The 26,557-nt window shown below is 51.1% G+C and overlaps 3 protein-coding genes across 3 annotated transcripts; 1 reads left to right on the top strand and 2 right to left on the bottom strand.

Annotated features, from left to right (window-relative positions):
• Positions 1 to 338: 338 nt before the first annotated feature.
• NFKBID (NFKB inhibitor delta) lies at positions 339 to 6,361 on the bottom strand. Its single transcript, XM_016220975.2, has 11 exons — positions 6,261 to 6,361; positions 6,005 to 6,065; positions 5,351 to 5,568; positions 4,897 to 5,087; positions 4,695 to 4,800; positions 4,442 to 4,588; positions 4,284 to 4,335; positions 4,042 to 4,190; positions 2,073 to 2,189; positions 1,594 to 1,758; positions 339 to 953 (listed from the first exon to the last, which is right to left on the bottom strand). Exons 3-11 carry the CDS (start codon positions 5,354 to 5,356, stop codon positions 900 to 902), a joined length of 987 nt encoding a protein of 328 aa, XP_016076461.1. The 5' UTR covers positions 5,357 to 5,568; positions 6,005 to 6,065; positions 6,261 to 6,361; the 3' UTR covers positions 339 to 899.
• Positions 6,362 to 8,899: 2,538 nt separating this feature from the next.
• Positions 8,900 to 10,464, top strand: HCST (hematopoietic cell signal transducer). The gene is made up of 4 exons (XM_016220990.2): positions 8,900 to 9,116; positions 9,512 to 9,535; positions 9,966 to 10,097; positions 10,315 to 10,464. The coding sequence occupies exons 1-4, from the start codon at positions 9,074 to 9,076 to the stop codon at positions 10,353 to 10,355; spliced, it is 240 nt and encodes a 79-aa protein (XP_016076476.1). The 5' UTR covers positions 8,900 to 9,073; the 3' UTR covers positions 10,356 to 10,464.
• A 243-nt stretch (positions 10,465 to 10,707) lies between these two features.
• Positions 10,708 to 13,358, bottom strand: TYROBP (transmembrane immune signaling adaptor TYROBP). The gene is made up of 5 exons (XM_016220991.2): positions 13,262 to 13,358; positions 12,846 to 12,872; positions 12,562 to 12,696; positions 12,283 to 12,329; positions 10,708 to 10,847 (listed from the first exon to the last, which is right to left on the bottom strand). Exons 1-5 carry the CDS (start codon positions 13,320 to 13,322, stop codon positions 10,782 to 10,784), a joined length of 336 nt encoding a protein of 111 aa, XP_016076477.1. The 5' UTR covers positions 13,323 to 13,358; the 3' UTR covers positions 10,708 to 10,781.
• Between the last annotated feature and the right edge of the window lie 13,199 nt (positions 13,359 to 26,557).

Here is a 26,557-nt window from a genome sequence, read left to right as displayed (position 1 = left end):
CTCCCGAGTTATGCCAATAGAGAGGGGAGGGACCTGGAGTATTTATTTCCCATCTTCTCCCAGCCGGTGGTTGAGGGCTGCTTGAGTGGGAAGTTGCATGAACTCCCTGGCATTGAAGGCTTGCCATGCTCACATCTAAGGCACAGCAAAGCTTCACGTGCTGGCACTGGCAGTCAAGCCACCATGTGTTATAGGGGGAGGGTGACGACATAAGGACTTCGCACCCACAGTATCTGCTCCACGCTCCCACCCAGGACCATTCATCCAAACACTTCTTCTCAGCCAGGCACCACAGCCACTCCCCAACACCAATGTCTCCAGAGATTAGACGACAGAAGTTCTAGGCAAACTGAGTTTAATAGGGAGTTTCAGGGAGGGATTCAGTGGAAATGCAGAGGTCTGGGACAGGGGCCCAGCTGAGTTCTAAATTAGAAAGCAGTAGGACCTAGGGGACTCTAATCTAGCAGAGTCCTTATATCTCAGGGTTAAGGACCTGGAGAGGTTGGGGGTTCATCTTAAGAACTCTACTGGGATGATACTGGGAGCTGTTTGGGATGCCCCACGTACCACATAGGGGAGTTATAGCTCAGGTTCCAGGTGTGAAGAGCTAAGTGGGGGAAGGGTTGGGGGTGCAGGGTGTTTCACAGAAACAATCAAGGGGCCTCAATTTCACAGAAATCATCAAGGGGGCTCCTTGTGAGTGAGGGAAGGATAGCACACCACCCCAAATATTGGGGGCTGTTTACCTCCACCCCAGCAGCCACTTTGAGGTTTTAATGTAAGACCCCAATGGCAGGACATTCCACATACATTATCATGGATTTGCAACATTAGCATACGCTGACTGTCCCACAGGACGGTGGGGACTGGAAAATCAGTCCAGGTTCTGGGTTTGAGTCCTAAGAGGACAGGCCTGGGGGTGCCACGCGGCTCCTCTTCAATAGCTGCCGGAGCTGTGAAGACAAGGCAGAGGGAGATGTTTTGGAGGTTGCAAAGAGAGGCAGGGGAAGCACAAGCTGGTGAGGTTGGAAGTTAAAGAAAAGTTGAGTGGGGTCGGATGAGTTGGAAGACCAGGTCAGAGTCATGATTTGGAGTTGGGGGTGAAGGTCTAGGTTCACACATTGAGAAAAGACTCAGGAGGCAGAACTGGAAGTGAAGGGAAAACTTGCTGGTTGGGAGCTCCCGCCTTTGGGTTCACATTGAGGATGGGAGTTGAAGGGTAGAGACATGCGGTCAGAAGTCCCATTTGGGGGTGAGGAGTCCCACTTTGAGGTCAGGACTCGGGGTTAGGGGAAAGGGATTGGAGGTCACACTTGAGAATCAAAGGTCATACGCTGAGGTCAGGATTCAGGCTTGGAAGCAGAGGTGCCAGTCTGAGGTCAGGGTTGAAGCAGAGGTCAGGAGGAGTTACCATTTCAAGGTAAGGGATCAAATACTGAGGTAAGAGGTCACGTTTTGGAGTCAGGGTTGGATAGGGGTCAAGGTGACCTTCTGAGATTATAAGGAACCCTCTGAGGTTAGGAATGAGTAGAGTTGGGGGTTGCCCAGTTAGGTCAGAGGTCACTCTGTAGTCAGGGTGGGCTCAGTGCTCACCCCCTCAGGGCCCGGCCCAGGACGCAGCAGGTGGACAGGCTGTTCGTTCTCCAGGTTTCGCAGTGTTGGATCCGCCCCGGCTGCCAGCAGGCGCCGCACTATGGCCTCCTGGGGTGGCCCAGGGGGCAGGGCAGCTGCCATGTGGAGGGCCGTGTTCCCATGGGCCTGGGGACAGTGAGGGGAAGACAGAGAAGGATTCAGACTCAGCTGGCCTGAGCCCTCAACACCACACTTCATAGTCTGCAGCATCCACCGGCATATTTCTCCCTTCACATCCAGATCCCACACACCCCGCCCACATCCCAGAGCCCCCTCCACAACCACATTCCACACACCTCAATCTACATCTACATCCTGTATAGCCTCCATCTAGGTCCCATACAATGTCCCCTCCAGTCACAGCCCATAGGACCCCCACTATCCCACTGCCCTCTCTGCCACATCTCTCATGGTCTCCACATTCTGGCCTAGGGCCCCACCTTCATGTTGACAAAGGCCCGCAGGTCTCCCTGTGGCAGCTCCAGCAGCAGCTGAACTAGGGTGGGGTTGGCGGCCTGCACAGCCAAATGCAGAACAGTCTTGTTGCTCTTGATCTCCTGTGGGGAGGTGAACGGCAGAGGTAAGGCCAGTCCTCACGCCCAGGCCCCCCGCCATGGAGCCCAAGAGCCTGTGGGGACCCTGCCTCTCCTTTGTAAGCACCCAGGGGTGCCTTATACAGTTGTATGGATTGTGCACTATACAAAAATACCACATTTAAGGGGTTGCCATTCACACCATACAAATCACTGAACTTTACATCTATTAAGATAATTTTCCAGCCCAAGCGTCTGGGGAAAAGGCTCCCTTCCTAATCCTCCAAGGTGTTCTCTGGGTTAGCAGCTGCTCTGGCCACCCCACATTCTATCAAGCACAGTAAAATGTACCCACATCCCATAGGGACTGTACTTTATCTATTACAAGGATGAGAGCTGAGCAACATTAATCAGTGGATTAAACTAAGCCTGTGTCCATTTCCATATTAAGCTGTTCTCTTCATATTTTGGAGCAAATGAAGCCATTTTCCACAATGAAACTTTAGTATGTGCCTTTAAAGAGTTTGTAATGATAATATTAAAAATGTTAGGTATTCATACAGGGCAAAACAACCTAATTGGCTCACTAAATAAATTATGAAGAGAAAACAGAGATGGGGGGGGGAGGCTCTAAGTTAAGAGTGACTTAAAAGGACATATCATTGCACCCTGGCTGGTGTGGCTCAGTCGGTTGAGTGCCATCCTGTGCACCAAAAAGTCGCCGGTTTGATTTCTGATCAGGGCACATGCCCAGGTTGCAATTCGGTTACCAGTGGGGTACGTGCAGGAGGCAACTGATTGATGTTTCTCTCTCCCTCTCCCTTTCTCTCTCTAAAATCAATTTTTAAAAAACTTAAAAACAAACAAATCACTGCAATATGTGGGCTTTATTTGGATCCTCAGGGTTTTTTTAATGAAAAAAATAAATGTATGACACTTTAGAGCCAAACGAAAGTTGAATACAGCCAGGATATTTGACGTTATGAAATTGTTAATTATTTCTAAGGTGGAATAATGGCTAAGAATTCTTTTATTTATTTATTTATTTTTATTATTATTTTTTAAAATATATCTTTATTGATTTCAGAGAGAGGAAAGGAGAGGGAGAGAGAGACAGAAACATCACTGATGAGAGAGTCATTGATCAGCTGTCTAGCCCGGAAACCGGGCATGTGCCCTGACTAGGAATCGAACCCTGATCGCCTGGATCCTCGGTCGACGCTCAACCGCTGAGCCACACCCGGCTGGGCAAGAGTTCTTTTAAAGACACACAAATATTTATGGATAAACTTATATGCTTGGATTTCCTTAACATAGCTAAGTGGAGGCATAGATGGTGCAGGACTGGCTATGAGTTGCTTATTATTGATGTTTGTTTGGTACATGGAGTTCGTTATACTATTTTCTGTACTTTATCAGTGCTAAAATTCTTTAAAAAAAGAAGCCAAAGTGATATGTGGATGTTTCATTCTCTCAGCTAGCTCGTAAAGGAAGGAGGGTAATATAAAATAACTGTTGAGAACTCAGTTCTAAAATCAGACTGGGTTCTAATCTCCTCTCCGACACTCACAAGCTGTAAGACTTTTGACACCTTGTACCTTAGTCTCCTTATCAGCAAAAGAGAGAAATAATAGCACACACATCAAAAGGTGTTTGTGAGAATTCAATATTCTATGAAACTCAGTGCTTGATAAATATAAGCTAAGATCAGTAATATTATTTCCAGTTGACAATTGGGACACAGAGAAGTGAAGCAATGTGCTCCAGGACACAGGCTGGGAAAAGGCAAAGTCAGTGTTTGTTTGGAGCCCTGGACACCCAGGTGCCCCGATCCCATAAGCCCTCCTCAGGGCTGGCTGCCCATAGCCCAGCTCACCTGGCTGGTGTGATCGGCACCCATGTGCAGCAACATCTGGACGCAAGACAGCCTGTCTCGGGCCTGAGTACTCAGCACCCGGGGACAGAGGTCAGGTGGGAACATAGCAACATTGAGGGCCAGGATGGCTGTGTGGAGAGGGGTGAGGCCTGCGGAATGGAGACAGTGCGGGCTCTGCATCTGGAGCACCCAACCTGCCCAGCCCCACCTGCCACACCAGCCCTGCGCACCACCCAACTTACCCTCGAAGTCTCTGGCTTCTAAGTCAACCCGAACCCCTGAGTTAATCACAGCCTGGGAGGAAGAGAAGGCAGAGTGCTGGATTAGGGTCTCCCCCTGCCTCTCATTCCCGAAAGCCAGGATCTGGGCAATCAGTGCACCCCACCTGCCACAGCCATACCGAGAGGACTCCTGGGAGCCCATAGGTAGCAGCCACATGCAAGACAGACCGTCCCTGATGGTCAGTAGCATTGGGCTCCGCTCCCAGGTTCAGTAGATCCTCCACAATCAGGGGCTGATTGGCGGCAGCAGCCACCAGGAGAGGAGTCTGCAGGTGAAAGGAAAAGTCAGTCCCCCTCCCCTCTGAAAACCAGGAAGCCAGGCCCCGAGACCCTCTGCCCTCAGATTCAGTAATCCAAGCCCCTGGCCCTCACCTTGCCCTTATGCTCACGAATGTCCAGGTGTCTGTACACTTGGAGCACCTCCGCCGCAGCGTACGCTGCCCAACGCAGACCCCGAGCTGCCAACAGGTGCAGGAGCCTGAGAACAGGTGGGGGCAGCAGTGAGTACAGCCCCCCCACCCCCCACCCCCCCACCCGGGCCAGGAGCCCACAGCCTCCAGTCCCCTATACTCACGTGTCTCCCTCCTCATCCTGGGCCAGCAGCCGCTGTGGCCCCAAGGCCAGCATATGGGCACGGGCTGCATCCAGGGATGGTCCGGTGACAACAGGGGGCAACTGTGGGGGTCCTGAGGGGAGTCCAGAACCTTTCCAGGATCCCACCTGTGGCAGGGAAGGTTCTGCATAGGGCCGGGTATCCAGGGGATCCTGAAGGGTACGGGTGGTGAGGAGAGCCAGTCAGCTGAGGATTCCCTCTTCCCAACCCAACCCACCACACACACACACAGAGAGCCCCAGGTAGGGAGGCTGCGTGTCCCACCTGTGCAAAGTGAACTTAGACCTTTGGGCCTTAATTTTGCCCATCTGAGGAATGGGATCTTAACCCAGCCCCAAATAACTCAGAACGCTGCATGAAGGCACCTGGGGATTTTGGGGGCCCTTCAGCATTCTGTTTCCACTCTGTATCTCACCTCCATCCCCAGGGGAAATGGATATGGTTGTCCTGGGTCCAAGAGTGGGCAGAAGTCAGAAGTCAGGAAACCTTCAGCAGCAGGTGTAGGATAAGAGTAGGGGCTGTCTGTGTAGGCAGCATGCGTATTGGGGCTCCAGTCTGGAAAGCCTGTGGTGGGGGCCAGGCTGCCAAGTCCAGAACCCACAGTCTCCTGGTGGGCTGGGAAGTGAGTATGGCCTGCATGTGAGAAGAGGAACAGGGGCAGGCCAGGTTACCAAAGTTAGGGAAGTCACAGCCAAGGCTGGAGGACCCGTGTGAGGGCCCGGAGTCTCCCAAGGTACTGAAAGCTAGTACTTCCAGGACCTAGAATCCTGGGACTCCAAGGGGTTGGAAGGTTGGACTTCTGGGACCTGGACTCCCAGGATGCTGAGGGGTTGAGGGCATAGACTCCCAGAGCACCAAAAGGCTGGGAGCCCGGGGCCCTGGGACACCAAAGGGCTGTGTGCGCAGACTACTGGGCTGCAGAGAACTTCTGGAAGATCAAACTTCCACTGGGTCCCGGCAAGAATCAGGGCCTGACTCCTGCTTCCCAAAGTTCTAAGAGTTGGGATAGAAGTCCCTGAGGGAAGCCGGGGCTGGGAGCTGAAGGAACCAAGTGAGGTTTCAGACTTACCAACCTCACCCTCCTTCAGGGATGGTGTCAGGGGCTGGGCCAGGGGAGGTGGGAACTGTCCCTGTAGAGACATAAGGAAAAAGGAACACAGTTGAATTTATCTGGAGATTGTTCAGCATCCATTCCCCAGCTGTAGGGCGTCTAAATCAGGACTACATCTCTCATCACCCCTGAACACCCAGCAAGCCAGCAGGTCCCTGCCCCACGGGACATGGCCTCCTGAGAGCCGCAGTGGACAGGGCTTCATGGGCCTCACCGGTGCCCCACCAGCGTCAGGCTGTTGCTGGCGGCGCCTCTGCTCTTCCAGGAGCTTTTTCACCGTCTGTGATGGGCAGTGGTTGCGCTCACTCCGGCTCACTGCGGGGTAAAGAGGGAAGAGAAATAATCAGCACCCGAGTTGGGGGCAGGGGCGGGGTGCGGGGGACTGGGCGCCCTCCTCGCCCTCCCGCGCGGAAAAATTGGCACACAGATGCCGCCTGAGAACTCCAAAGCCAATCTAAGGTTTCGGGTGCTGCGCCCGCCTCCGCCGTTTCCTTCCTTTTGCTCCGCACTTTCCCCTCTGAGCCAACTTTCCACCAGCGTCGTGGAAACTGAGGACGGGGGAGGAGGATGCCCCTCTGCGCACCCCCCCCCCGCCCCACGACTTCCGTGAAAAATCCCACCGTCCCGATCTCCCAGTCCTGAGGCCTCGGGGGTTGTCTGGCATCACATCCTGGACCCGCACATCCAGGTTCCAACATCTCTCTTCCCAAGAAACTGCCCCGACACCCTTTCCTGGGGAAACCAGGCCCTCTCCCGGGGTAACCAGGACTCAAGAGCCCCTAGCTCCGCAGAGATGCAGCGGTCCAGACCCCATCCCCACCTTCCAGGCCCCATCCCGCCGGGGACCAGGAGCCCAGCAGCCGCTTCCCCAGGACCCGAGAGTCCGGACCTTCAGCCTCCTGCTCCCTCGGCCCTGGGAGTCCCAGCTCCCGGGCCCCTCGTAGGCACGACCCAGCAGGTCGGCGCCCTCCACGCGCGGCCTCCCGCGTCCGGCGGAGGAAGGGTTAAGGGAGGAGGCGGGCTCGGGCCGCGGGCCGGCGCGCTGACGCGGGGCGCACGCAAGGGAATCTTCCGCTCCCCTCCTCCCCGCCGCGCGCCCAGGTGTCCCGCCGGGAGGCGGGGCGCGCGGCCGAGCTCGGCGCCCGCGGAATCCCCGCACGCGGGGAATTTCTGCTCAGCCCCGGAACCCGGGACGCGTGGCGACTCGGGAAGTCCCGGGGCGGGGGCAGAGTCGCCGCCGGCGCGGACCCTGCCGGGCCCTCCCCGCTGAGCCCCGCGGCTGGTTTTGAACAACCACGCCCCCGAGGACTCCGCGCGGGCCCGCTTGCCCCCGGGGAAGGGATCTGGGCCGCCAGCCCCGGCCTCCCGCAGGCCCCAGGATTCCTGATCCCAGTCCCCTTGCCCCCAGGACCCAGGAGTCCAGAATCGCAGCCGCTCCTCCATCCTGACCGCGGAATCCGAGCGCTGTCTCCCCTCCAAACACCGGGCACCCTCGGTCTCAGGACCCAGGGCCTCACTCTGCCGGGGCCGAGCGGGCCTCACCCCCCGCCCCCCATTACCTCGGGGGTTCCGTGGCGTGGACTGCGGGCCCCCTGGGCCCCGGCCTCGGCGCTGCGCCAGCCTCGCTGTTACCCCGCGGAGCCGCCGGGTCCCCGATCTTGGGCTGGGTCAGCCTTGAGTTTTTAAACGGGTCTGGCACCGCCCGCCGCGGGTAGGGCCCCGCCCACAGCGCGGGAGTCCCCCGGTCGCGCTCCAGCAAACCCAGGCTCTGAATGGGCTGGGCTGACTGAGCGCGCGACTGCGCAGGGTGGAGAGGGCTGGGGGCTCCCCACCTTCAGTCTGAGAAAAAGGGGCCTGAGATATTGGGCTCCTGAAGGAGGGGGGCACTGGGGCCTGGATTTCTCGGCCTCTGTCGAAGGGGTACTGGAAACGACTCCAGGGCCCCGGGCTGGGGCTGGGGCTGGGGCTGGGGCTGGGGGCAATATTACTGGTCCTGGGGGAGGAGAGGCCTGGGGGCCCAGACCTCCTGGTCTCCTGGGAGGAAAGGCCTTCCTCCCTTTTCCTCACATCACCTCCTTTTTCAGAGGTCAGTTCGCATGTATTCATTCATCATTTAACATAATGTGTGACTGCAGGGGAAGCACTTCGCTGGCTGCTGTGCTGCAGCCGTGACCTAAGCAGGCAGGAATTCCCACCCTCATTGGCTGACATTCCAGGGAGAGGCTGTTCTCAGTTCCCGCCTTGGGGACTGCCCACAGGGCTCACATTAATCTCATTTCTCCCTTGCTTTCAAGAATCCACGGCCTCCTGAGGGTTCACCTGCTGCTCCTTCTCAGTTTCCCTGGCTCTTTCCCCCTCTTCACCCATTCTTAGAGGGGAAGAGTTGTCGTCCATCTGTACTCACTTCCTTGGCAATCTCATCCTGTCTGGTGACTTTAAATGCCATCCATAAGCCACCAACCCCCAAGTTTACACCTTCAGATGAGACTTAACCCCTGAACTCAGAGGCAGCTGTGGTCATTCTCCACAGGAAGGTCTAGCGGGCATTTCCAGCTCAGTGTGCCCAAACCTCCTGCACTTCCCTCCCCCTGCCCCCAAACCGGCTTCTCCTCCATCCTGTCAAAGGATGCTCCATCTTCTCAGTTGCTTAGGCCATAAGCTTTGGTCCTCCTAGATCCCTCTCTCTCATACACACGCTTATCTACTCCATCAACAAGTTTTGTTGGCGTTCCCTCCAAAATCTTTCCAGAATCTCCCCAGTGCCCACACCCTGGTCCACCTGTTACCTCCCACCTGGACAATCATAACAACTTCCCTAGTCTCTGACCCTTCCCTCAGTTTGTCCCCAAAGACAGTCACAGGGACCCACCACCTCTCCTCTCTCCCCACCCCCACACACAGGAAGCCGCTAGACCTGCTACCAGCAGGGTGACATCCGCTTTTGCTGCCTCTCTGCTCCCCCACTCTTCCTCAGAACCTCTCTGGACCAAAGCCCTTTGGGAGACCCCTTCCAACCCACAGCCCACCATGATCCCTTCAGGCAACATCCTGCTTCTACTTTTGCTGCCAGGTGAAGCCAGCAGTTATGGGGGGGGGGGGGGCGGCAGGCAGAGGATTTGTGAAAGGGATGGCTTGGGTGAAGACACGGATGCCAAGGGCGGGTCCTTCTCCCAGTGACCCTTCCCTTCCCTTCCAGGAGACCCATTTGGCTTTGGGGCCTGGTTCTAGGGGAGGGAAGCCAGGTTCTGGAGTGCCTGCCTGTTAGCCTCGCCTTCTCACTGCTGGGTCTCTGCTGCTTCCGATTTCCTGCCTCTTCCTGCTTCTCTGGGAGCTCCCCTCCCATTTGGCCCCTCCTACTCATCTGATCTTTGGAAGTGGAGCCTACTTCTCAGGACGTTACCTTTCCCTGCGCTCTATTCCGGGAACCACCTCCCCTGGCTGATTACCTCCCATCTCTCTCCACAGTGGCGGCAGCTCAGGTAACCCCAGGTGAGAAAGCAACACTCCTTCCCCACTGCCATGCTACTTCAGGTCGTCTCCATCCCTAAAGTATAGCTTGAGGATCCTATCCTGGAATACCCCCGGCAGCTCTCCAGGTTACCATCTCACTTCGCATTCCAAATCGAGCCCCAGAGGATCTTCAGCCCTCCCCAGGTCCCTTTCTCACTGCCCTTTTCACCAAACTGCAGCCCCAGGGACTTGGCCCCAGGAGGACCCACTATGCCCAAAGCACAGCCGGTCTCAGGATGCTGGGATACCCCAGACTCTGGACCCCCATCTCCTTTTTTATCCCCCAAGTGCAACCCCAGGGAACCTGGGTCACCCCTCAGGGACTTCCTCTGCCCATATGCTCAAAGCACAGCCCTGAAAGCCTGGAACCCCCTCAAGCTGCCTTCTTGTTTTGGCCCCCACCCTCCAGGTTCCTGTTCCGGGTGTGGGCCCCTCCCCCTCCCACTCCTGGGGGGGCTTGTGGCTGCGGATGCTGTGGTATCTCTGCTCATCGTGGTGGCGGTGTTTTTGTGTGCCGGCCTACGCCACAGGCCCACCCAAGGTGAGGGCAGGGCCTGGAGTGGGGGCGGTGTCCCTCGGGAAGAGGTTCCCATGGAGGGGGCCCCCGGGGAAGCCCTGGAGGTACTTCTGGGGAAACCCTGGGGGTACTGCTGGGGGAACTCCTGAGGAAACCCCTGAGACAGGGGGTCCCCAGGGAGGTGAAGATGTGGGTGGGTGGTGGGTGGTCAAGCCTCATGCTTTCTCTTCCCCACCCTCAGAAGATGGCAAGGTCTACATCAACATGCCTGGCAGGGGCTGACCCCCTGGAACTGGGACCTTTGACTTCTGACCCTCTCATCCTGGATTGTGTGTGGTGGCACAGGAAACCCACTCCCCCGTTTGGATTGGAATAAAGCAACTGAAATACCTCTACTTGTAATTATTTCTCAAAGAACCCAGCAAACCCAGCGTCTCCAAAGCCTCCCTCCCATTTACCTGTTTCTGGGTCCATGACCCATCCTCCCAGAACCCCACAGATCCCCATCTTCTCAGCCCAAAGATCTGGAATAGCTCAGCAGTGTTTCGTGCTCCGTGTTTATTTGGGGGCAGGGGTGGGGGAAGGTCTGACATCTCAGAAAGGGCACTCCGTGGGCCTGTATCTTGGTGGGAGTAGGAGCAAGGTGCTGGGTAGGCGTCAGGAATGACTGGATCCAAGCATCAGGCTGTTGACTGCCATGGTTTAGGCTCACTTGTAATATTGCCTCTGTGTGTTGAGGTCACTGTAGACATCTGACCTCTGACCTTGGAGCTCCTAAAGGGATGGACAGTGTGGGAACCATCCATGGAAGGGGTCCACCAAATAAACTTAAAACCAAATCTGGTCTTCTCCCAGTGGCCTGCAAGTCCCCTGGTAGCTTCTTCAACCTCGCAGCCTTGTTAGACATCTCGATTTTATTCAGGTGCCTTGCAAGGTCCCCTTTCTCCTCTGTTCATCATTAGGCCCCAGCCTCAGAGTCTTTGCACATCCTGTCCTCTCTGCTTGGAACACTGGTCCCCTAAATACTTCCATGGATGGTTCCACTCCCCCTTCAAATCTTAGCCTGTCACTTCCTCAGTAAGGTGTTTCTTGATTTCCCTCATCTGTAGCTCCTTCACCCCACCCCACCCCACCCCACACCTTTACCTCAGCCTGCTTTATCCCTTCATGATGACTTCCAAAATAACCTTATTTGTTAATTTGTTTCAAGTCTGTTTCCCCAGCTGGGACATAGGCTCTGCTGCCGTGTCCTCGGTATCCAGTACATGTAGGTGCTCAACAAATGAAGCGGAGCAGTGCTTTGCCCTGATATTTCACTGCCCCCAGGAACTGGAAAGCTCCTTCAGTCTTCTGGACCTCACAGGGCTACACTCAGATTCTCTCAGTTGACAAAGAGACTTTTTATCACAAGTAAGGCAAAGCAAAGCTGGTTGTGGACAAGTAAAGCAGGTTTCCCAGAGCAGGGCTCACAGTTGCAGACGGGGGTCTCTGGCCCCAAAAGGCAGGCATCACACAGAACCCCTGAAATCATCTATGCATATGGCCTGTCTGGGTGAGCATCCTTCTAGAGAGGGGCCTGTTTGGCTTCCATTGGATTCACAGAGGAGCTCATGACCCCCTAAAGAGTTAAGAACTATGGTGACAGAGAGGCAGGAGGTGGAAAGATGCCCCTATCTGCATCATGGTCCTTAAGAAGGGTTTCAAGGATATTTGCACCACTCCTCAATTATATGCACAATTTTGTATTTTTTGCGTGGCTTTTTCTGAAGAGTCTCTAGCTTTCATTCGTTTTTCAGAGAGATGTAGGATCCCACCCCCCACACCCAAATTTTAGAACTCTCTTTAGAGTTACCAGACTAGAACTGGGTTATATTATCTGTCCTGATGAGAGCCTCTCCCTTACTGCAGTCTGTCCTGGGCTGGGCTCTTCAAGAACAGTGTGGAGACTGCCTTCTGGCTAAGGCCTGCATTTGCCTTTGCAAAGGTAAGCCATCCCTACATTTTCCTCTCCACACATTTTAAACTGAGCATAAAGTCATGATTATTCGTTGGATTAGTTTTGGACAGACGCCCCATTAGTCTTCAAGGGTTTGTGAAGCTGCTGAGAAAGTGGCTTCAGGGTCTAGAGGTAGGGGCTTGGGGTAGGGGCTTGTTTAGGGCAGACACCCCCAGGGCAGGAGTGAGACAGAAGAGAAGCTGTTTTCCTCACCTGATAAGGCGACTCTGTCTCAGTGATGCGCTGTTTCCGGGTCACTGCTGGGGGTGGGGAGGGACACCGGATGCAGAGGCAGGCAGGTGGTGAATTGGGATTATTTGATGTGGAATCAAGCCCTCCTTCACCATCCCCTTGTCTTGGGAGCTTACCTCTCCCCTCTAGACAAATCCTCAGAGTGTCCCATTCCCATCCAGCCCCACTCACCCTCCACAGCCCCTTTCCCCCAGGGACCAGCCAGCTCAGAGTGTCCCATTCCCATCCAGCCCCACTCACCCTCCACAGCCCCTTTCCCCCGAGGGACCAGCCGGCCCAGAGAGTACACAACCAGGGCAATGAGGACGGTAAGCACCAGGTCCCCCAGCACGATCCCAGCCAGCACACCAGGGCTCACCACGGAGCAGTTGCAGTCTGGGAATGTATACGGCACAGGAGTCAGGGAAGGCCAGTGGGAGGTGGGACTTGGGAGGAGGTGTCAGGGGGGGAGGTTTGGAGAGATTTGGGAAGAGATGGGGAGGTCCTTCAGAAGTAGGGAGGGGTATTTCAGGGTCTAGGCCTACCGCTCTGGGACTGGACAGGGCTGAGACCTGAAGAAAGAAAAAGAACGTTAACTGAGATGTGGAGCTATGACTGGAGGGTGGGCAGAGAAGCTGGAGAGGGTGGGCTCTGACAGCGGGGCGCGAGGGTGGGGAGCAGCCTCTGGTCGGACCTGTGGCTGACACAAAGTCCACAGGACTGTGTTACTTCTACACCGACTTGTCCTGTTGTAATACCCTTAGAGTCCCCTCCCTCTGCTTCTACCGGAGGCCAGCTCTTAAGGTTTCAGGTTCTGGGAGAGACCCATAGGGTTTGGGGAGCTGGGGACCTGCTCCTGTCCCAACCTTCCCCTTTAGTTCTCTCTTTCCACCCTGCTCCCTGCCTTGCCCCAAGGTGAGCTCAGGGACTCAGGAGGCAGCTGCAGAAGCCCCCAACTCACCACCCACAGTCAGAAGGAGAGGCAGGAGCAGAAGCCTGTTGGAGGGTCCAAGGCCCCCCATGGTGCAGGCGACACTGCTGGATACTACAGTCCAAGGGCCAGTGGGATGTGGCCAACCAAGTGAAGGAGGAAGTCTGAGGTGGGCGGTGGCAGTGGGGGAGGGGACAATAGGGGAAGAGGGACAGAGATAGATAGCACCAGAAAGAATCAGGCCCAGACATCCCAGGGGCAATGCTATAGCCCCCCTTGGGGGGCATGAAGGGCAAAGGGTACATATATCAACTCAGCCTCCATCCCCAATCAGGGGCCAGGCATTGTAACAGGAAGATAAAGCGAACTCTGCCTCTTCCTGGCTAGGCAACCTTGAGCAAGTCACTCAGTCTCTCTGGGCCTCAGTTTCCTCATCTGTAAAATGGGGGGTAAAATAATACCTACTTCATAGGGAGTTGTGGGGTCAAATGAATTAATGTTTCTAGAACAGGGACTGACACTTGTCAGCTTTTTATAAGAGCCAGCTATAATCATTACACACTCAGAACCTTGTGATGTTTGTAGCATAGTAAAAGAGAGCCACCAGGCCCGGCCGGGTGTGGCTCAGCGGTTGAGCATCCACCTAGGATCTAGAAGATCACGGTTCGATTCCTGGTCAGGGCACATGCCCAGGTTGCAGGCTCGATCCCCAGTGGGGGCGTGCAGGAGGCAGCCTATCAATGATGACTCTCTCATCACTGATGTTTCTGTGTCTCTGTCCCTCTCCCTTCCTCTCTCTGAAATCAATAAAGATTTTTTTTTTTAATTTTTTTTTTTAAAGAGAGAGCCACCAGGATTTGGGCATTAACGTGCAGGTGCTCGGTCCCAGGTGTTAATTCACTTGACCCCCACAACACCCTTCTGACCTAGATGCTCTTATTCCCCATCTTACAGAAAAGTAAAGACACTTCCCAAGGTCACACAGCAAGTAAAGGCGGAAACGGAACCCAGAAACCAAAGACAGATATTTGATCCTTAGGGAGAAAGCAAAAGGAGCCAAGATAAAAGATAGCGAAAGAGAAAATGATGGTAAGACAGAGAAAGAGGGAGACGAGCAGACAATAATACAGATGCACACATCACAGACACAAGATTAGGGGTTGGGATGAGGCAGGCTGGGGACAATGTGACTAGACTGGGAGGGGCTGCCCCACCAAACGGGGAAGTGGCTGGAAGCGAGGACTGAGGGAGGCCACCCAGGAGAAGACAGGGACTTCTAGACCTCAGCAGATGGCTGGGGTTGGCACTGGGGAAGGAGGAACCTGAGGTTAGGGCACTGGGGGATGGGCCAGCGGCCGGAAGCCCCCCTCCCCCATCCACACGTCAGCCCCACAGCTCCCTGGGCCTGGGCTAAGGAGAGAAAAGGGGAAACTGGATGCTGGTCATGGGACAGACTCTGAGTGTCCTGTTGCTGGGGGTGCGGGTGGGAGGTGAGGGGGGAAGTGGGACTGATTCCCAGTCTGGAGGAGTCAGAGCCCAGTCGGAGGCAGGTGTGGCCGCTGACTAGGAGAAAATTCTGAGACATCCTAAATGAAATTATAGTAGGCCTATGGGTGGAAGGAAGAGACAAGAGAGGTTAATCAGTTAACAGCTGACGGGCCGAGGCATTCCTGGATGTATGTTGAATTAACTTCCAGCAGGCTTGGCTTCTTGTTTACACATGAACTTTTCGTACTATTGTCCAGCACCAATCCAAAGCAGCAAATCTTTCTGCCTCCCGGACAATGCACCTGGTCCCGAACTAGCCCTGCCTCACCTTCTGCCACCTCTTTATCTGTAACCAGTGGAAATTCTCTAAAACAACTGCCATTTTCTTCTCCAGACTCATTATATAAAAGCCCCATCAGTCCCGGGATGGCCGATGTGTCTTCTCTTCCTAGTCCTGCTGCTGGTGGTTTAGGCCGCATGCCCTGGGACCTGGTCCTCTTCTGGCCAGCATTTGGCTCAGTAAAACCTTTCTTTCAGAAAAGCTTTCGGCCATGAAAGTTTTGTTTAACACTGCTAATGGCTGCCATTGCCCAGGCCTGGCCGAGTCCTGTTGCTAAAGAACCAACACCCCACCTCCATCACCACCACCAGGTTTGGAGTGGGCGTGGCGAGAACAGGCTCTGCAGGCCCTACTGGCACCTCAGGCCTCTCAAGGTGGCTGGAGCAGTCAGCCAGGGATGTTCAGAGACCAGAGGAGGCTCTGAGCCAGGAGGACCCTGATCTGACTCCAGTGTTTATTGGCTCCCTCTGGCTTGGCATGGGGAGCAGACTTTGGGGTGCAGGAAGGGCAAGAGGAGGCCAGGCTGTTGCAATGGTGTGGTTTATTGAGAGAATCTGTGAGGTTTTGAAACTGGACAACAATGGGTCAGGGCTGCCAATTAATCAGAGACAGGGTTGAATCATATATGAGCGTTTATTCCAATATCTCCAGCAAATTGGGAGAACAGTAATGGTCATCCATGAAAATCTGCCCTGCCACCCCCCCTAATAAGCCAGCTGTTTATATTGGGTAGAAGGACAAATTACATGGGAAAGTAGGAATTACAGGCATGGGGAAGTAGGTCAGTTGGGCTGGGGGTTGCAAAGGGGAGGTGCCTCCAGGATTCCATAGTTTCAGGAACAAGGCTGTTAATCTTTCCATGATGATAGGCGATTCTCAGAAAAGGAGAATAGACCACATCCCAAGGGTGACTCCCATGTCCTGGGGCGTACAACTCCCAGCTAGGTTAGAAAGTGCCTTTTCTGATTGAAACAGAACCACAGTTAACAGAACATGATTAATATTTCTTATAACAACAGCTAACAATCAGGGTCAACAGAGCATGATCAACATCTCTGACCCTAACAGTTTATCAGAATAATGTCTTCCTGGCCTACTCTGTGTGCTCAATGAATGTTAATTATTATCATTATTGTTATAGTACTTTAAGTATCTAGTTCTGGACTCACCTTGGTCAAAATCCTTCCTCAATCCCTCAGCCTCAGCCTCAGTCTCAGCCTCCTGATCTGATCCTCCCAGCTCCAGCCAGGACTGGCTGTCCCCAGAACTCAGTCTGGTAGCCAGGACACCCAGGCACCATCCAATTAGAACAGGTGTGGCTATAGGCCTGGGTCAGAGTCCTGAACCCCCCTTTAATTGCTGAGATGTGGGGAAATCCAAGGTGTCCCAGGGGAATGGACTGAAGAGGTGACAGATATCTGTGGGAGGTAGGGTAGAGGCTTTTTACTAACCAAAAGAGAAGTATCTCTACAGATTAGCAACCAGCTGAACTGTTCTGGTGCAGGCCACAGAACGTCAGCCTGGGCTGGTCTCTGCTTCATGGCCTCCACTCCAATGGGTAAAGGAAGAGGCTGAGATGGGGGTGTACTCAGCAGACTGGGGGCAGCCCCCTCCCCAGTACCAGAGTCAAGGAAGCAGGGCTGTACCCCCTCCTCCCCAGGAGACCTGGCAACTGTCTCAGTCTCTCCTGGCAGCAGCCCATGAGTTGGAGGAAGCCAAAGCTGACTTTCCCAGAAAGCAGGCAGGGTGTTGAGCCTGTGACAAGCTTGCCCCCATGGAGGCGACAGCCCTCCTCACTCTCCCTGCTTTCACTTCTGCCTCCTACAGCCCACCCTGCCCACAGTAACAAGAGGAAGCTTTGTGAAAAACCAGAGAAAGAACCCAATTTTTAAAATGACCGAAAGATTTAGCACATATCTCAAAAGAAGAGATACAAACGGCCAATAAGCATGTGAAAAAGCGCTCGCCATCATTAGTCATTAGGGAAATACAAACGAAAACCACAGTGGCTCTCTTCCTCTTCCCAAGAGCAGCCAGAGGTGACCTCTGAAAATGGCTCACTGTTCACTTGGCCCAGAAACCCCCACAAAATCATGCAAATCAAGAGGTTCTAATCTTCGTGTTCACTTTAAGAACACTCGTGAAACTGCCCAGGCCATCAAGGATATGCATATCCAAAAAGCCACCTAGTATCTGAAGGATGTCACTTTACAGAGGCCATGTGTGCCATCCGTCATTACAGTGACAGACTGGGTAGGTGGCCCAGGTGAAACAGTGGGGCTGGACACAGGGTCGGTGGCCCAAAAAGTCTGCTGAATTCTTGCTGCACACGCTTAAAAATGCACAGAGCAGTGCTGAACCTAAGGGTTTAGATGTCGATCCTCTGGTCATGGAGCGCATCCAGGTGACGAAGCTCCCAAGATGCGCGTGGAGCTTACAGAGCTCATGGGCGGGGTAACCCACGGGAGCTCCCCCTGCCACAGAGGGTCGCTCCTGAAAAGGAGCAGATGGCTCCTGAGCCAGAAGAGAGGCTGCGCAGAAGGAAAAGATGTCCCAGAGGAAACTGGAGAAACAAAACCTTGTGGCCTGGGAGTAAATTCAACATAAAATAAATACTAATAAAAGTAAAAGCAGGAAAAACACACACCAAGCAATGAAATACCACTACACGCCCACTAGAATGACTGAAATTAAAGACTGACCCTATCCCCTGAGACGTGGAGCAACTGGAAATCTCATACACTGTTGGTGGAAATGTAAACTAGAACCACCACTTTGGAAAGGAGGTTGGTAGTTTCTTATAAAGCTAAATATTCAACTACACAGAGATTCAGCAATTCCACAAAAGCAGGTATTTACCCAAGAGAAATAAAAACATGTTCACATAAACATCAGCCCATCTCTATACCCCCCCAACCTCTCTTCCCCTCCCCTCCCCTCCTCCCACCACACTGGCCTCCTTGCTGTTTCTGGAGTAAGTCAAGCTCACTCTCACCTCAGGGCCTTTGTACCTCCTGTTCCTTCTGCCTATGATGCTTTTCCCAAAGCCTTTGTATAACCAGCCCCTCCTCACCCTCCAGGTTTCAGCTCAAATGTCACACCCTCTCAGAGGTGTCCCCTAATCACCGCTGTTCAAGTCACCTTCAACCACCAATTTCATTTTCTTCCTGTATTTGTCATACCTGAAATTCTCTGATCTATGTGTTCCCATTTCTGTTGTCTGCCACTTCCTCTAGAATGCAAAATCCATGAGAACAGGGACCTTTCCATCTTGTTCATTGTTGTGACCCCAGCACACATAATAAGATGCTCAATAAATATTCTTTGGCTATAGGACTGAATGCCCACAGTAATAACAGGGGAGAGTAAACAGGGCTCTTCATCTCTGCAGATGGCGGACATGTCCACAATTGTTCTAGAATTAATCACTCAGCAGATAAAGATGCTAGTGTACCCTAAAATCCTCCTGCTCCTTCCATGGAATTTTTAGCAGAGCATATGGCCACTAGACTAAAGGCTGCATTTCCTTCAGACTCATAGATACAGAGAATGTATTGACATGTGACAGAGGAAGGGAGCTGGAGGGTTGGGTGAAAGAGTTGAAGGGATTAAGAAGTACAAATTAGTAGTTTTGGAATAGTTATAGAGATGTAAATTACAGCCTAAGAAATTTAGTCAATAATAACATAGTAACTATGTACAGTGTCAGATGGGTACCAGAAATATTGAGGGGACCACTCTGTGATATACATGATTTTCTAACCACTATGCTGTATATCTGAAACTAATACAGAATAATATTGAATGCAAACTGTAATTGGGGGGGGGAGACTACATTTCCTGGATCCTTTGCTTTTAGAGCAGCCATCTGACTCTATTCTGGCTGTTGGGAAGCATGGGCAGTGAATGAACAATTTATAGGTCGTAGCCTTTGTAAAGGGTACATTCTACTCCTTTTCTTTGATCTTCTCATTTGCTGGACTTTGAATGTGGGAGGGATCATCTTGGAACAAGGGAATGAAGGCAACATCATAAGGACAGAAGAGCCACAAGGTAGAAGGAGCCTCAGTGCCCGTCATCTTAGAGGAGCCACACCAGCCCTGGACTGTTATATGAGAGAGAAACTTCTGCTTTGTTTAAGCTCCTCATGGTAGGTAGTCTGCAAAGATGGTCACCAAGAATTTCTTCCTCCAATGTGCACATGCTGTCCTCTCATCAAGAAGTAGATAGTCGAGCCAGGTGGTGTGGCTCAGTTGGCTGAGTGTCGTCCCCGTGTACCAGGAGGTCACCGATTCGATTCTGGTCAGGGCACATGCCCGGGTTGTGGGCTCAATTCCTAATGGGGTGCGTGCAGGAGGCAGCCAACCGATATTTCTCTCTCATTGATGTTTCTATCTCTCTCCCTAACCCAGGACCCTTCAGTCCACAGGCCAACACTCTACCCACTGAGTCGAGCCAGGGAAGGCATAAATCCTTGTCTTAAGCCACTACATTTTGGGGTGGTCTGTTACAAAGCAATAGACAATGCAAACAGCATTATTATTGGGAGTACTTCTTTACTGTAGCCAAATCTATATTCTCTCTGTCGTAGTTTCAAATGCCCTCTGTGTAGCCTCTCCATGTGGCCTTTCCATGGGGTCTCCCAAACAGTATATAAAATCAAAAGCTGTTTGGCCTAAGGCTTAGGCCAGAACTGGCCAGGAGTGACTTCAGTCACATTACTGGTTAAAGCAAGACACTTTATGTCCAAGGCAGATTCAAGGGGACAGGACTATATAAGAAAGAGTGTGAATAGGGAAGTATAGTTCTTTGGGAATCTCGGTATAACCGACTCCACAATCCATTAAATTGCTCCTATTGACCATTCACAAGGGCCATGCAGGACGCACATGCAATGGCAGGCCTCGCAGACAGTGTCCTGAAATGCAGTGAACATATGGACCCAGGTCATTCCTGGGCCCTGAGAGACTAAGTGCTTGGAAAGGTTTTCATGGAGGAGGGGACCCCAGAGCACAGTCAGTCAAATGGAAGAGTAGGTACAAGGTACATAGGTGAGAAATCACTTAGAGACTCAGTCTTGGTGAATCCCAAAGTCCAAGTCAGAGAGATGAGGCCAGCACCAAATCAAGGTCTATATAATGGGGATAACGGAGGCCCTGAATGCCACAGTAAGAAAGTCGGCATTCACCCTGAAGAACAGTGATTCCCCTTTATACACCAATAATAAACTATCAGAAAGAGAAACTAAGAAAACAATTCCATTTACTATTGCAACGACAACAACAACAAAAGATACCTAGGAATAAATTTAACCAAAGAGGTAAAAGACCTATACTCAGAAAACTATAGGACACTGAAGAAAGAAATAGAGGAAGATACAAATAAGTGGAAGCATATACCATGTTCATGGTTTGGAAGAATTAACATTATTAAAAATGTCCATACTAAACAAAGCAATCTATAAATTTAATGCAATTCCCATTAAAATACCAGTGGCATATTTCACAGATCTAGAACAAATACTCCAAAAATTCATATGGAACCAAAATAAAAAAATAGAATAGCCTCAGCAATTTTGAGAAAGAAGAACAAAATTGGAGGGATCACAATACCAGATATCAAACTATACTACAAAGTCACTGTCATCAAAACAGCCTGGTATTGGCACAACAACAGCCATATAGGTCATTGGAACAGAACCAAGAGCCTAGAAATCAACCCACTCCTTTATGGTCAATATTTGACAAAGAAGGCAAAAACAGACAATGGAGTAAAAACAGTCTCTTCAATAAATGGTGTTGGGAAAATTGGACAGGTACATGCAAAAAAAAAAAAAAGTAGACCACCAACATACACCATACACAAGAATAAACTCAAAATGGATGAAAGGCTTAAACGTAAGTTGTGAAACCATAAAAATCCTAGAAGAAAACATAGGTGCCTTGGCCAGTGTTGTTCAGTGGTTACAGCGTCAGCCCACGAACCGAAGGGCCTCGGGTTCAATTCCCAGTCAGGAGCATGTACCTGGGTTGCAGGTTTGATCCCAGGCCCTGGTTGGGGTGTATGGAGGAGACAACCAATCAATGTGTCTCTCTCACATCAATGTTTTTCTCTCTCTCTCCCCTCTAATCACTCTAAAAATCAATGGAAAAATTATCCTCAGGTGAGGATTAACAGCAACAAAAAAAGAAAGCATAGGCATCTTGTGTAGCAAGTTTTTACCATATATTTCCTAGGGCAAGGGAAACATAAACAAGTGAGACTACATCAAACTAAAAACTTCTTCACAGTAAAAGAAACCATCAACAAAATGAAAAGGGAACCCACTGTGTGGGAGAACATATTTACCAATGATATATCTGGTAAGGGGTAATTTCCAAAATATATAAAGAACTCATACATCCCAACACTGGGAAGACAAACAATCCAATTAAAAAATGGGCAAAGGCCCGGCAGGGCGTGGCTCAGCGGCTGAGCGTTGACCTAGGATCCAGGAGATCAGGGTTCGATTCCCGCTCAGGGCACATGCCCGGGTTGCGGGCTGTAGCCGATCAATGACTCTCTCATCATTGATGTTTCTATCTCTCTCTCTCTCCCTCTTTCCCTCTCTCTGAAATCAATAAAGATATATTTAAAAAACAAAAACAAACACTTTTAAAAAATGAGCAAAGGACCTGAATAGACGCTTCTCCAAAGAGAACATACAGATGGTGACAGACATATGAAAAAATGCTCAACTGCACTAATCATCAGAGATGCAAATTAAAACCACAATGAAGGATCACCTCACACCTGTCAGAACGGCTCCCCTCAGTAAATCAACAAACAATAAGTGCTGGCGAGGGTGTGGGGAAAAGGGAGCCCTAGTGCACTGCTGGTGGGAATGCAAAATGGTGCGGCCACTATGGGAAATAGTACTGTGTGGAGTTTCCTCAAAAAATTAAAAATGGAACTGCCTTTTGACCCAGCAATCCCATTTCTGGGAATATATCATAAGAATCCCAAAACACCACTCAGAAAGAATATATGCGCCCCTATGTTCATAGCACTGTTATTTACAACGGCTAAGATCTGGAAACAGCCCAAGTGCCCATCAGCAGATGAGTGGGGGAAAAAGCTGGGGGACATTTACACCATGGATACTACCCAGCTGTAAAGAAGAAGGAACTCCTATGCTTTGCAACAGCATGGATGGACCTAGAGATTACTATGCTGAGCAAAATGAGCCAGTCAGAGAAAGACAAATACCCTATGATCTCACTTATATGTGGAATCTAATGAGCAAAAGAAACTGACGAACAAAATAGAACCAGAGGCATGGAAGCATGAGACAGACTGACAGAGGGCAGAGGGGAGGGGAGTTAGAAGGACTGGATAAGAGAAGATGAAGAGAGTAGCCACAGAGCATATACACATAGCCCACGGACACAGACAACAGAGTGGTGAAGGCCAGGGGAGGGGTGGTGGGTACGTGGTGGAGGGGGGCAAACGTGGGGAAAATGGGAGACATCTGTAATAGTGTCAACAACAAAAACAACAAAAAGAATAGTGTTTCCCAACCTGTAACTGGGTATCAGAATTACTTGAGTCCAGATATTTTGAGGTGTCTAAGCAATCTGGGGGGGCATCTAGTTGGTAGTTGTTCTGTATATCAAGAAAGGGGCCCTGGCCGGGTTGGCTCAGTGGTTAGAGTGTCTACCCCCTGACTTAAGGGAGGTCTGACCGTGAATCAAACTGGCTTCCTCATGATGCATGGGTCAATGCTCAACCACTGAGCATCACTGGCCTGGCAGTAAAAATATGTTTTTTTAAAAAGGGTCTGGGCTGCAAATATGTCTGGGAATTGTAGCTGTGTAGATGGTCATCAAAGCCACCAGACTTTAATGGCGAGATTCATTTAAGGGCAATGTCCACAGTCTGCCTCAAAGAACATTCTTTGTAGCAAGATGTGGCCACCAATTCCTCATATCAAGAGGTGGGATCCATATAGTCCCATCTTGAATCTGGGTGGGCTAGTGACTGCTTTAACTGACAGAAGGCAGCAGAAGTGATGCTGTGTGACTTCTGAGGCCAAGTCAGAAAAGGCCATGCAATTTTTGCCTGGATCTTTGGGACACATACTCTGAAGAAGCCAGCCATCACATAAAATCACTGGAGTGACCACATGTAGCTGCTCTGATGAACAGCTGACAGCCAGCAACATTGCCAGCCATGTGTGTGAGCCACCCTGGGCGCAAATCCAGTAGAGTTTTCAAATGACTCCAGTCCCAGTCAACATCTGACTTCAACCACATGACAAACACCAAGCAAAAATAGCCCCACCAGGCGCTTCTTGAATTTCTTTATTTTTAAAAATAAACAGCTATGGCCCTAGCCGATTTGGCTTAGTGGTTAGAGCATTGGCCCGTGGACTGAAGGGTCCAGGGTTCGATTCCAGCCAAGGGCATGTACCTTGGTTGCAGGCTTGATCCCCAGCCCTGGTCCCAGCATGTGCAGGAGGCAACCAATCAATGTGTCTCTCTCACATCAATGCTTCTCTCTCTCTCTCCCTTCCACTCTCTCTGAAAAGCAATGGAAAATATCCTCTGGTAAGGATTAAAAAACACAACATGTATGAGTCAATTACTCAGCATTAGGATACTATTTATTTATTTATTATTTGTTGAGTTTTGAGAGAGAGAGAGAAACATCGATTTTTTTGTTCAACTTGTTCATGTATTCATTGGCTGATTCTCGTATGTTCCCTGACCAGGGATCGAACCTGCAGCTTCGGCGTATCAGGACGACGCTCTAACCAACTGAGCTACCCAATCAGGGCCTCTTCTTGAATTTCTGATCCACAAAGTTGGAAGAAAAAGAAAACGGTTGTTTTAAGCTGCTTAATTTTGGAATAATCTGCTATGCAGCCATGGATAACTGAAACACCAGGGTTGCAAACTCAAGCTGCGCTCTAACCCTAAAGCAGCCAGACGTGTCATGTGGATCAGCGAGTGGGGCCTGGTGCGGGACGGCAGGGCGAGGCGGGAACCTGCATGGTGCTGCTCTGGGCTGTCTTCGCCCCCAACCTGTCCCACCCCACCCCACCCCACCCCCTTTCCTCCTGCATCTCAGGCCAGTTCCCAGTCTCTCCCTTCATCTGGATTTACCTGGGGCTCCCCTGGGAAGCAGTGGCAGGATCCTGGAGAGCGGGAGGAAGAGGCTAGAGTAATTCTCCCCTCTAGCCCTGTGGCCGGGCCTCCTCCACAGCTTTAGCCTGCTAGACAATCCCACTGAGATTCCAGCTTCTAATAGGTGACTTTACCTCTAGGCTCTGGTGACACCGCCTCCTTCCTTTGTTCCTCCGGCCTGGGGTCGCATCGGCTTCCCACTTCTGCTAATTTCCTATTGCTTCATGGCTCCCATTTGGCCCCTCAGCTCCTCCATCTGCTGTGTAACCACTTCCATGTGTTAAGGTCCCTCTGTCCTAATATGGGAGTGGTTTCTGTATCCTTGTCAGGCCCTCACAAGTATAGCAGCTCCAGCCTATTGTCCCCAAGTAAGAAAGTGGGCACCGTGTTGTCAGATTTCCCAATGTAGCAAAAACCAGGATTGTCACGAGGAATATTCTGATATTTCAAACCTTGTAGACGCCACGGTCCTCTGACTTCCAAGTAGGTGGAGATAGCAAGAGAGACTGAGGGTGTGGAGCTGCAGCAGTTCACTCACTGGGTCAGTGAAAAGATCTTTATTGAGCACCTACTGTGTGCATGCTGTGTGAGGCACCAAGGACAAAGTGCTGAGCAAGAGAGGAGTCCCTGCCCCGGTATGCTTGTGTTGTAGTGGGAGAAACAGACAGACAAAGAAGAGGGATGATGGCAGGTGGCCCCCAACATGCAGAGAATGAGAGATGGTTGATGTTGTGTGAACATGGGTATGGAGGAGCTGGGCTTTAGTTGGCGTGGCACAATGGCAATATTGAGATGGGGGCACCTGAGCTGAGACCTGAAGGAAAAGAGAGTCAACCCTGCAAAGATCTGGGAGAACCATGTTCCCAGAAGAGGAAATGGCCATCACAAAGTCCCCGAGGCAGGAAAGGGCTGTGAGTGTGTGAGAAGCAGTGAGAAGGGTGGCCTGGCTGGGCAGAAAGAGTGACTGAGGAGTCAGGGCATGATGTGAGGATGGGGAGGCCACAGGGGCCTCAGGAAGGAGTTTGGATTTTACTCTAAGTGCAACGAGAAACCATTGGAAGGTTTTAAGCAGGGAAATAACGTGATGTGGTTTATGGTTTTGAGAAATCACAACCCCCCCCCCCAACTTGTGATGTGAGGACTACAAGTAGGGCTCAGGATTAGAGGCAGGGAAAGCAGTTTGTAAGTAACTGTGATGGTCCAGGTAGGGCCGAAGGGTGCCTGGACCAGGGTGTTAACAGTAAGGGGTGAGAAGTGGTTGGGTTCAGGAGAGTCTTGTGTCACAGAAAACTGTAAGGGGAGTTTTCAGACAAGAATAGTCTGGGGGACTCATTAAAATGCAGACTATTGGGTCCTGTCCCCAGAGATTCTGGTTCAGTAGGTCTAGGGCAACAGAGACTTTCCATTTCTAATGTTGACCTAAAAAAATTAAAGTCACAGTTATTTTACCAGCAAAAATGGGTTTATTAGAGAACAGCAAAGAATTGCAATTTGGGACACGTGAGCTATGGCAAAACCATAGGCAAATCTGGAGAACAATGGAGAGGGACTGTCCTTTTATAGAGGAAAGGGGGGAGTTGAGAGGAGCTGTTACAGCAAGTCCATTGGAGGAAATTGGGAGTTCAAAGTGTAATGGCTTTTCATTGGCTGAGTTGTGACAGTCTCTCATTGGCTGAGTTGTTGCTCAGCAAGGAGAAAAACCTTTCTTCCTCCTGCTAAGGTAATAAAGTAGAAAACATCTTCCTATTGGAGATGCAAGGTATGTCTCTTCCTATTTGGGGCTATTTATGATGAGGGTGTGAGAGCTCGCCCTACAGGCCATGCTTACTCCAACTGTAGTTGAGGTTCCCTTTCAGTTTCACACTAGCAAGTCATGTGATGCTGATGCCACTGGTCCAGATCACACTTTGAAAACCAGTGATCTAGAACAACAATTTTGAATAGAAGTATAATGTGGACCACAAATGTGATTTTAAAATTTCTAGTAGCCACATTTAAAAAGTAAATAGGTGAAAATAATTTTAATAAAATATTTCACTTATATATGTTATTGTTAATATATTCCAAATACTATCACTTCAATATGTTATCAATATTTTTTTCAATTCCTGAGATATTTTAGATTCTTTTTTTTTTTTTTCTCCTAAGTCTTTGGAATCCCAGTGTGTATTTTGCATTTTCAGCACATCTCAATTATCACTAGTTAAGCCCTCAATAGCCACTTGTGTAGCTAGTGGCTGTCGAATTGGACAGCACAGCACAGACTTGTTATTGCAGAACCAGTCAGTTGAGGATGGAGAATTGCCTTTTGAGGTGAGCAACATGGAAGGG

This window comes from Miniopterus natalensis, chromosome 18 (assembly GCF_054644295.1).
Source record: "Miniopterus natalensis isolate mMinNat1 chromosome 18, mMinNat1.hap1, whole genome shotgun sequence".
Classification (NCBI taxonomy): domain Eukaryota; kingdom Metazoa; phylum Chordata; class Mammalia; order Chiroptera; family Miniopteridae; genus Miniopterus; species Miniopterus natalensis.
The sequence above is the reverse complement of the archived record's forward strand: the minus strand, read 5'-3'. Positions and strand labels throughout refer to the sequence as shown.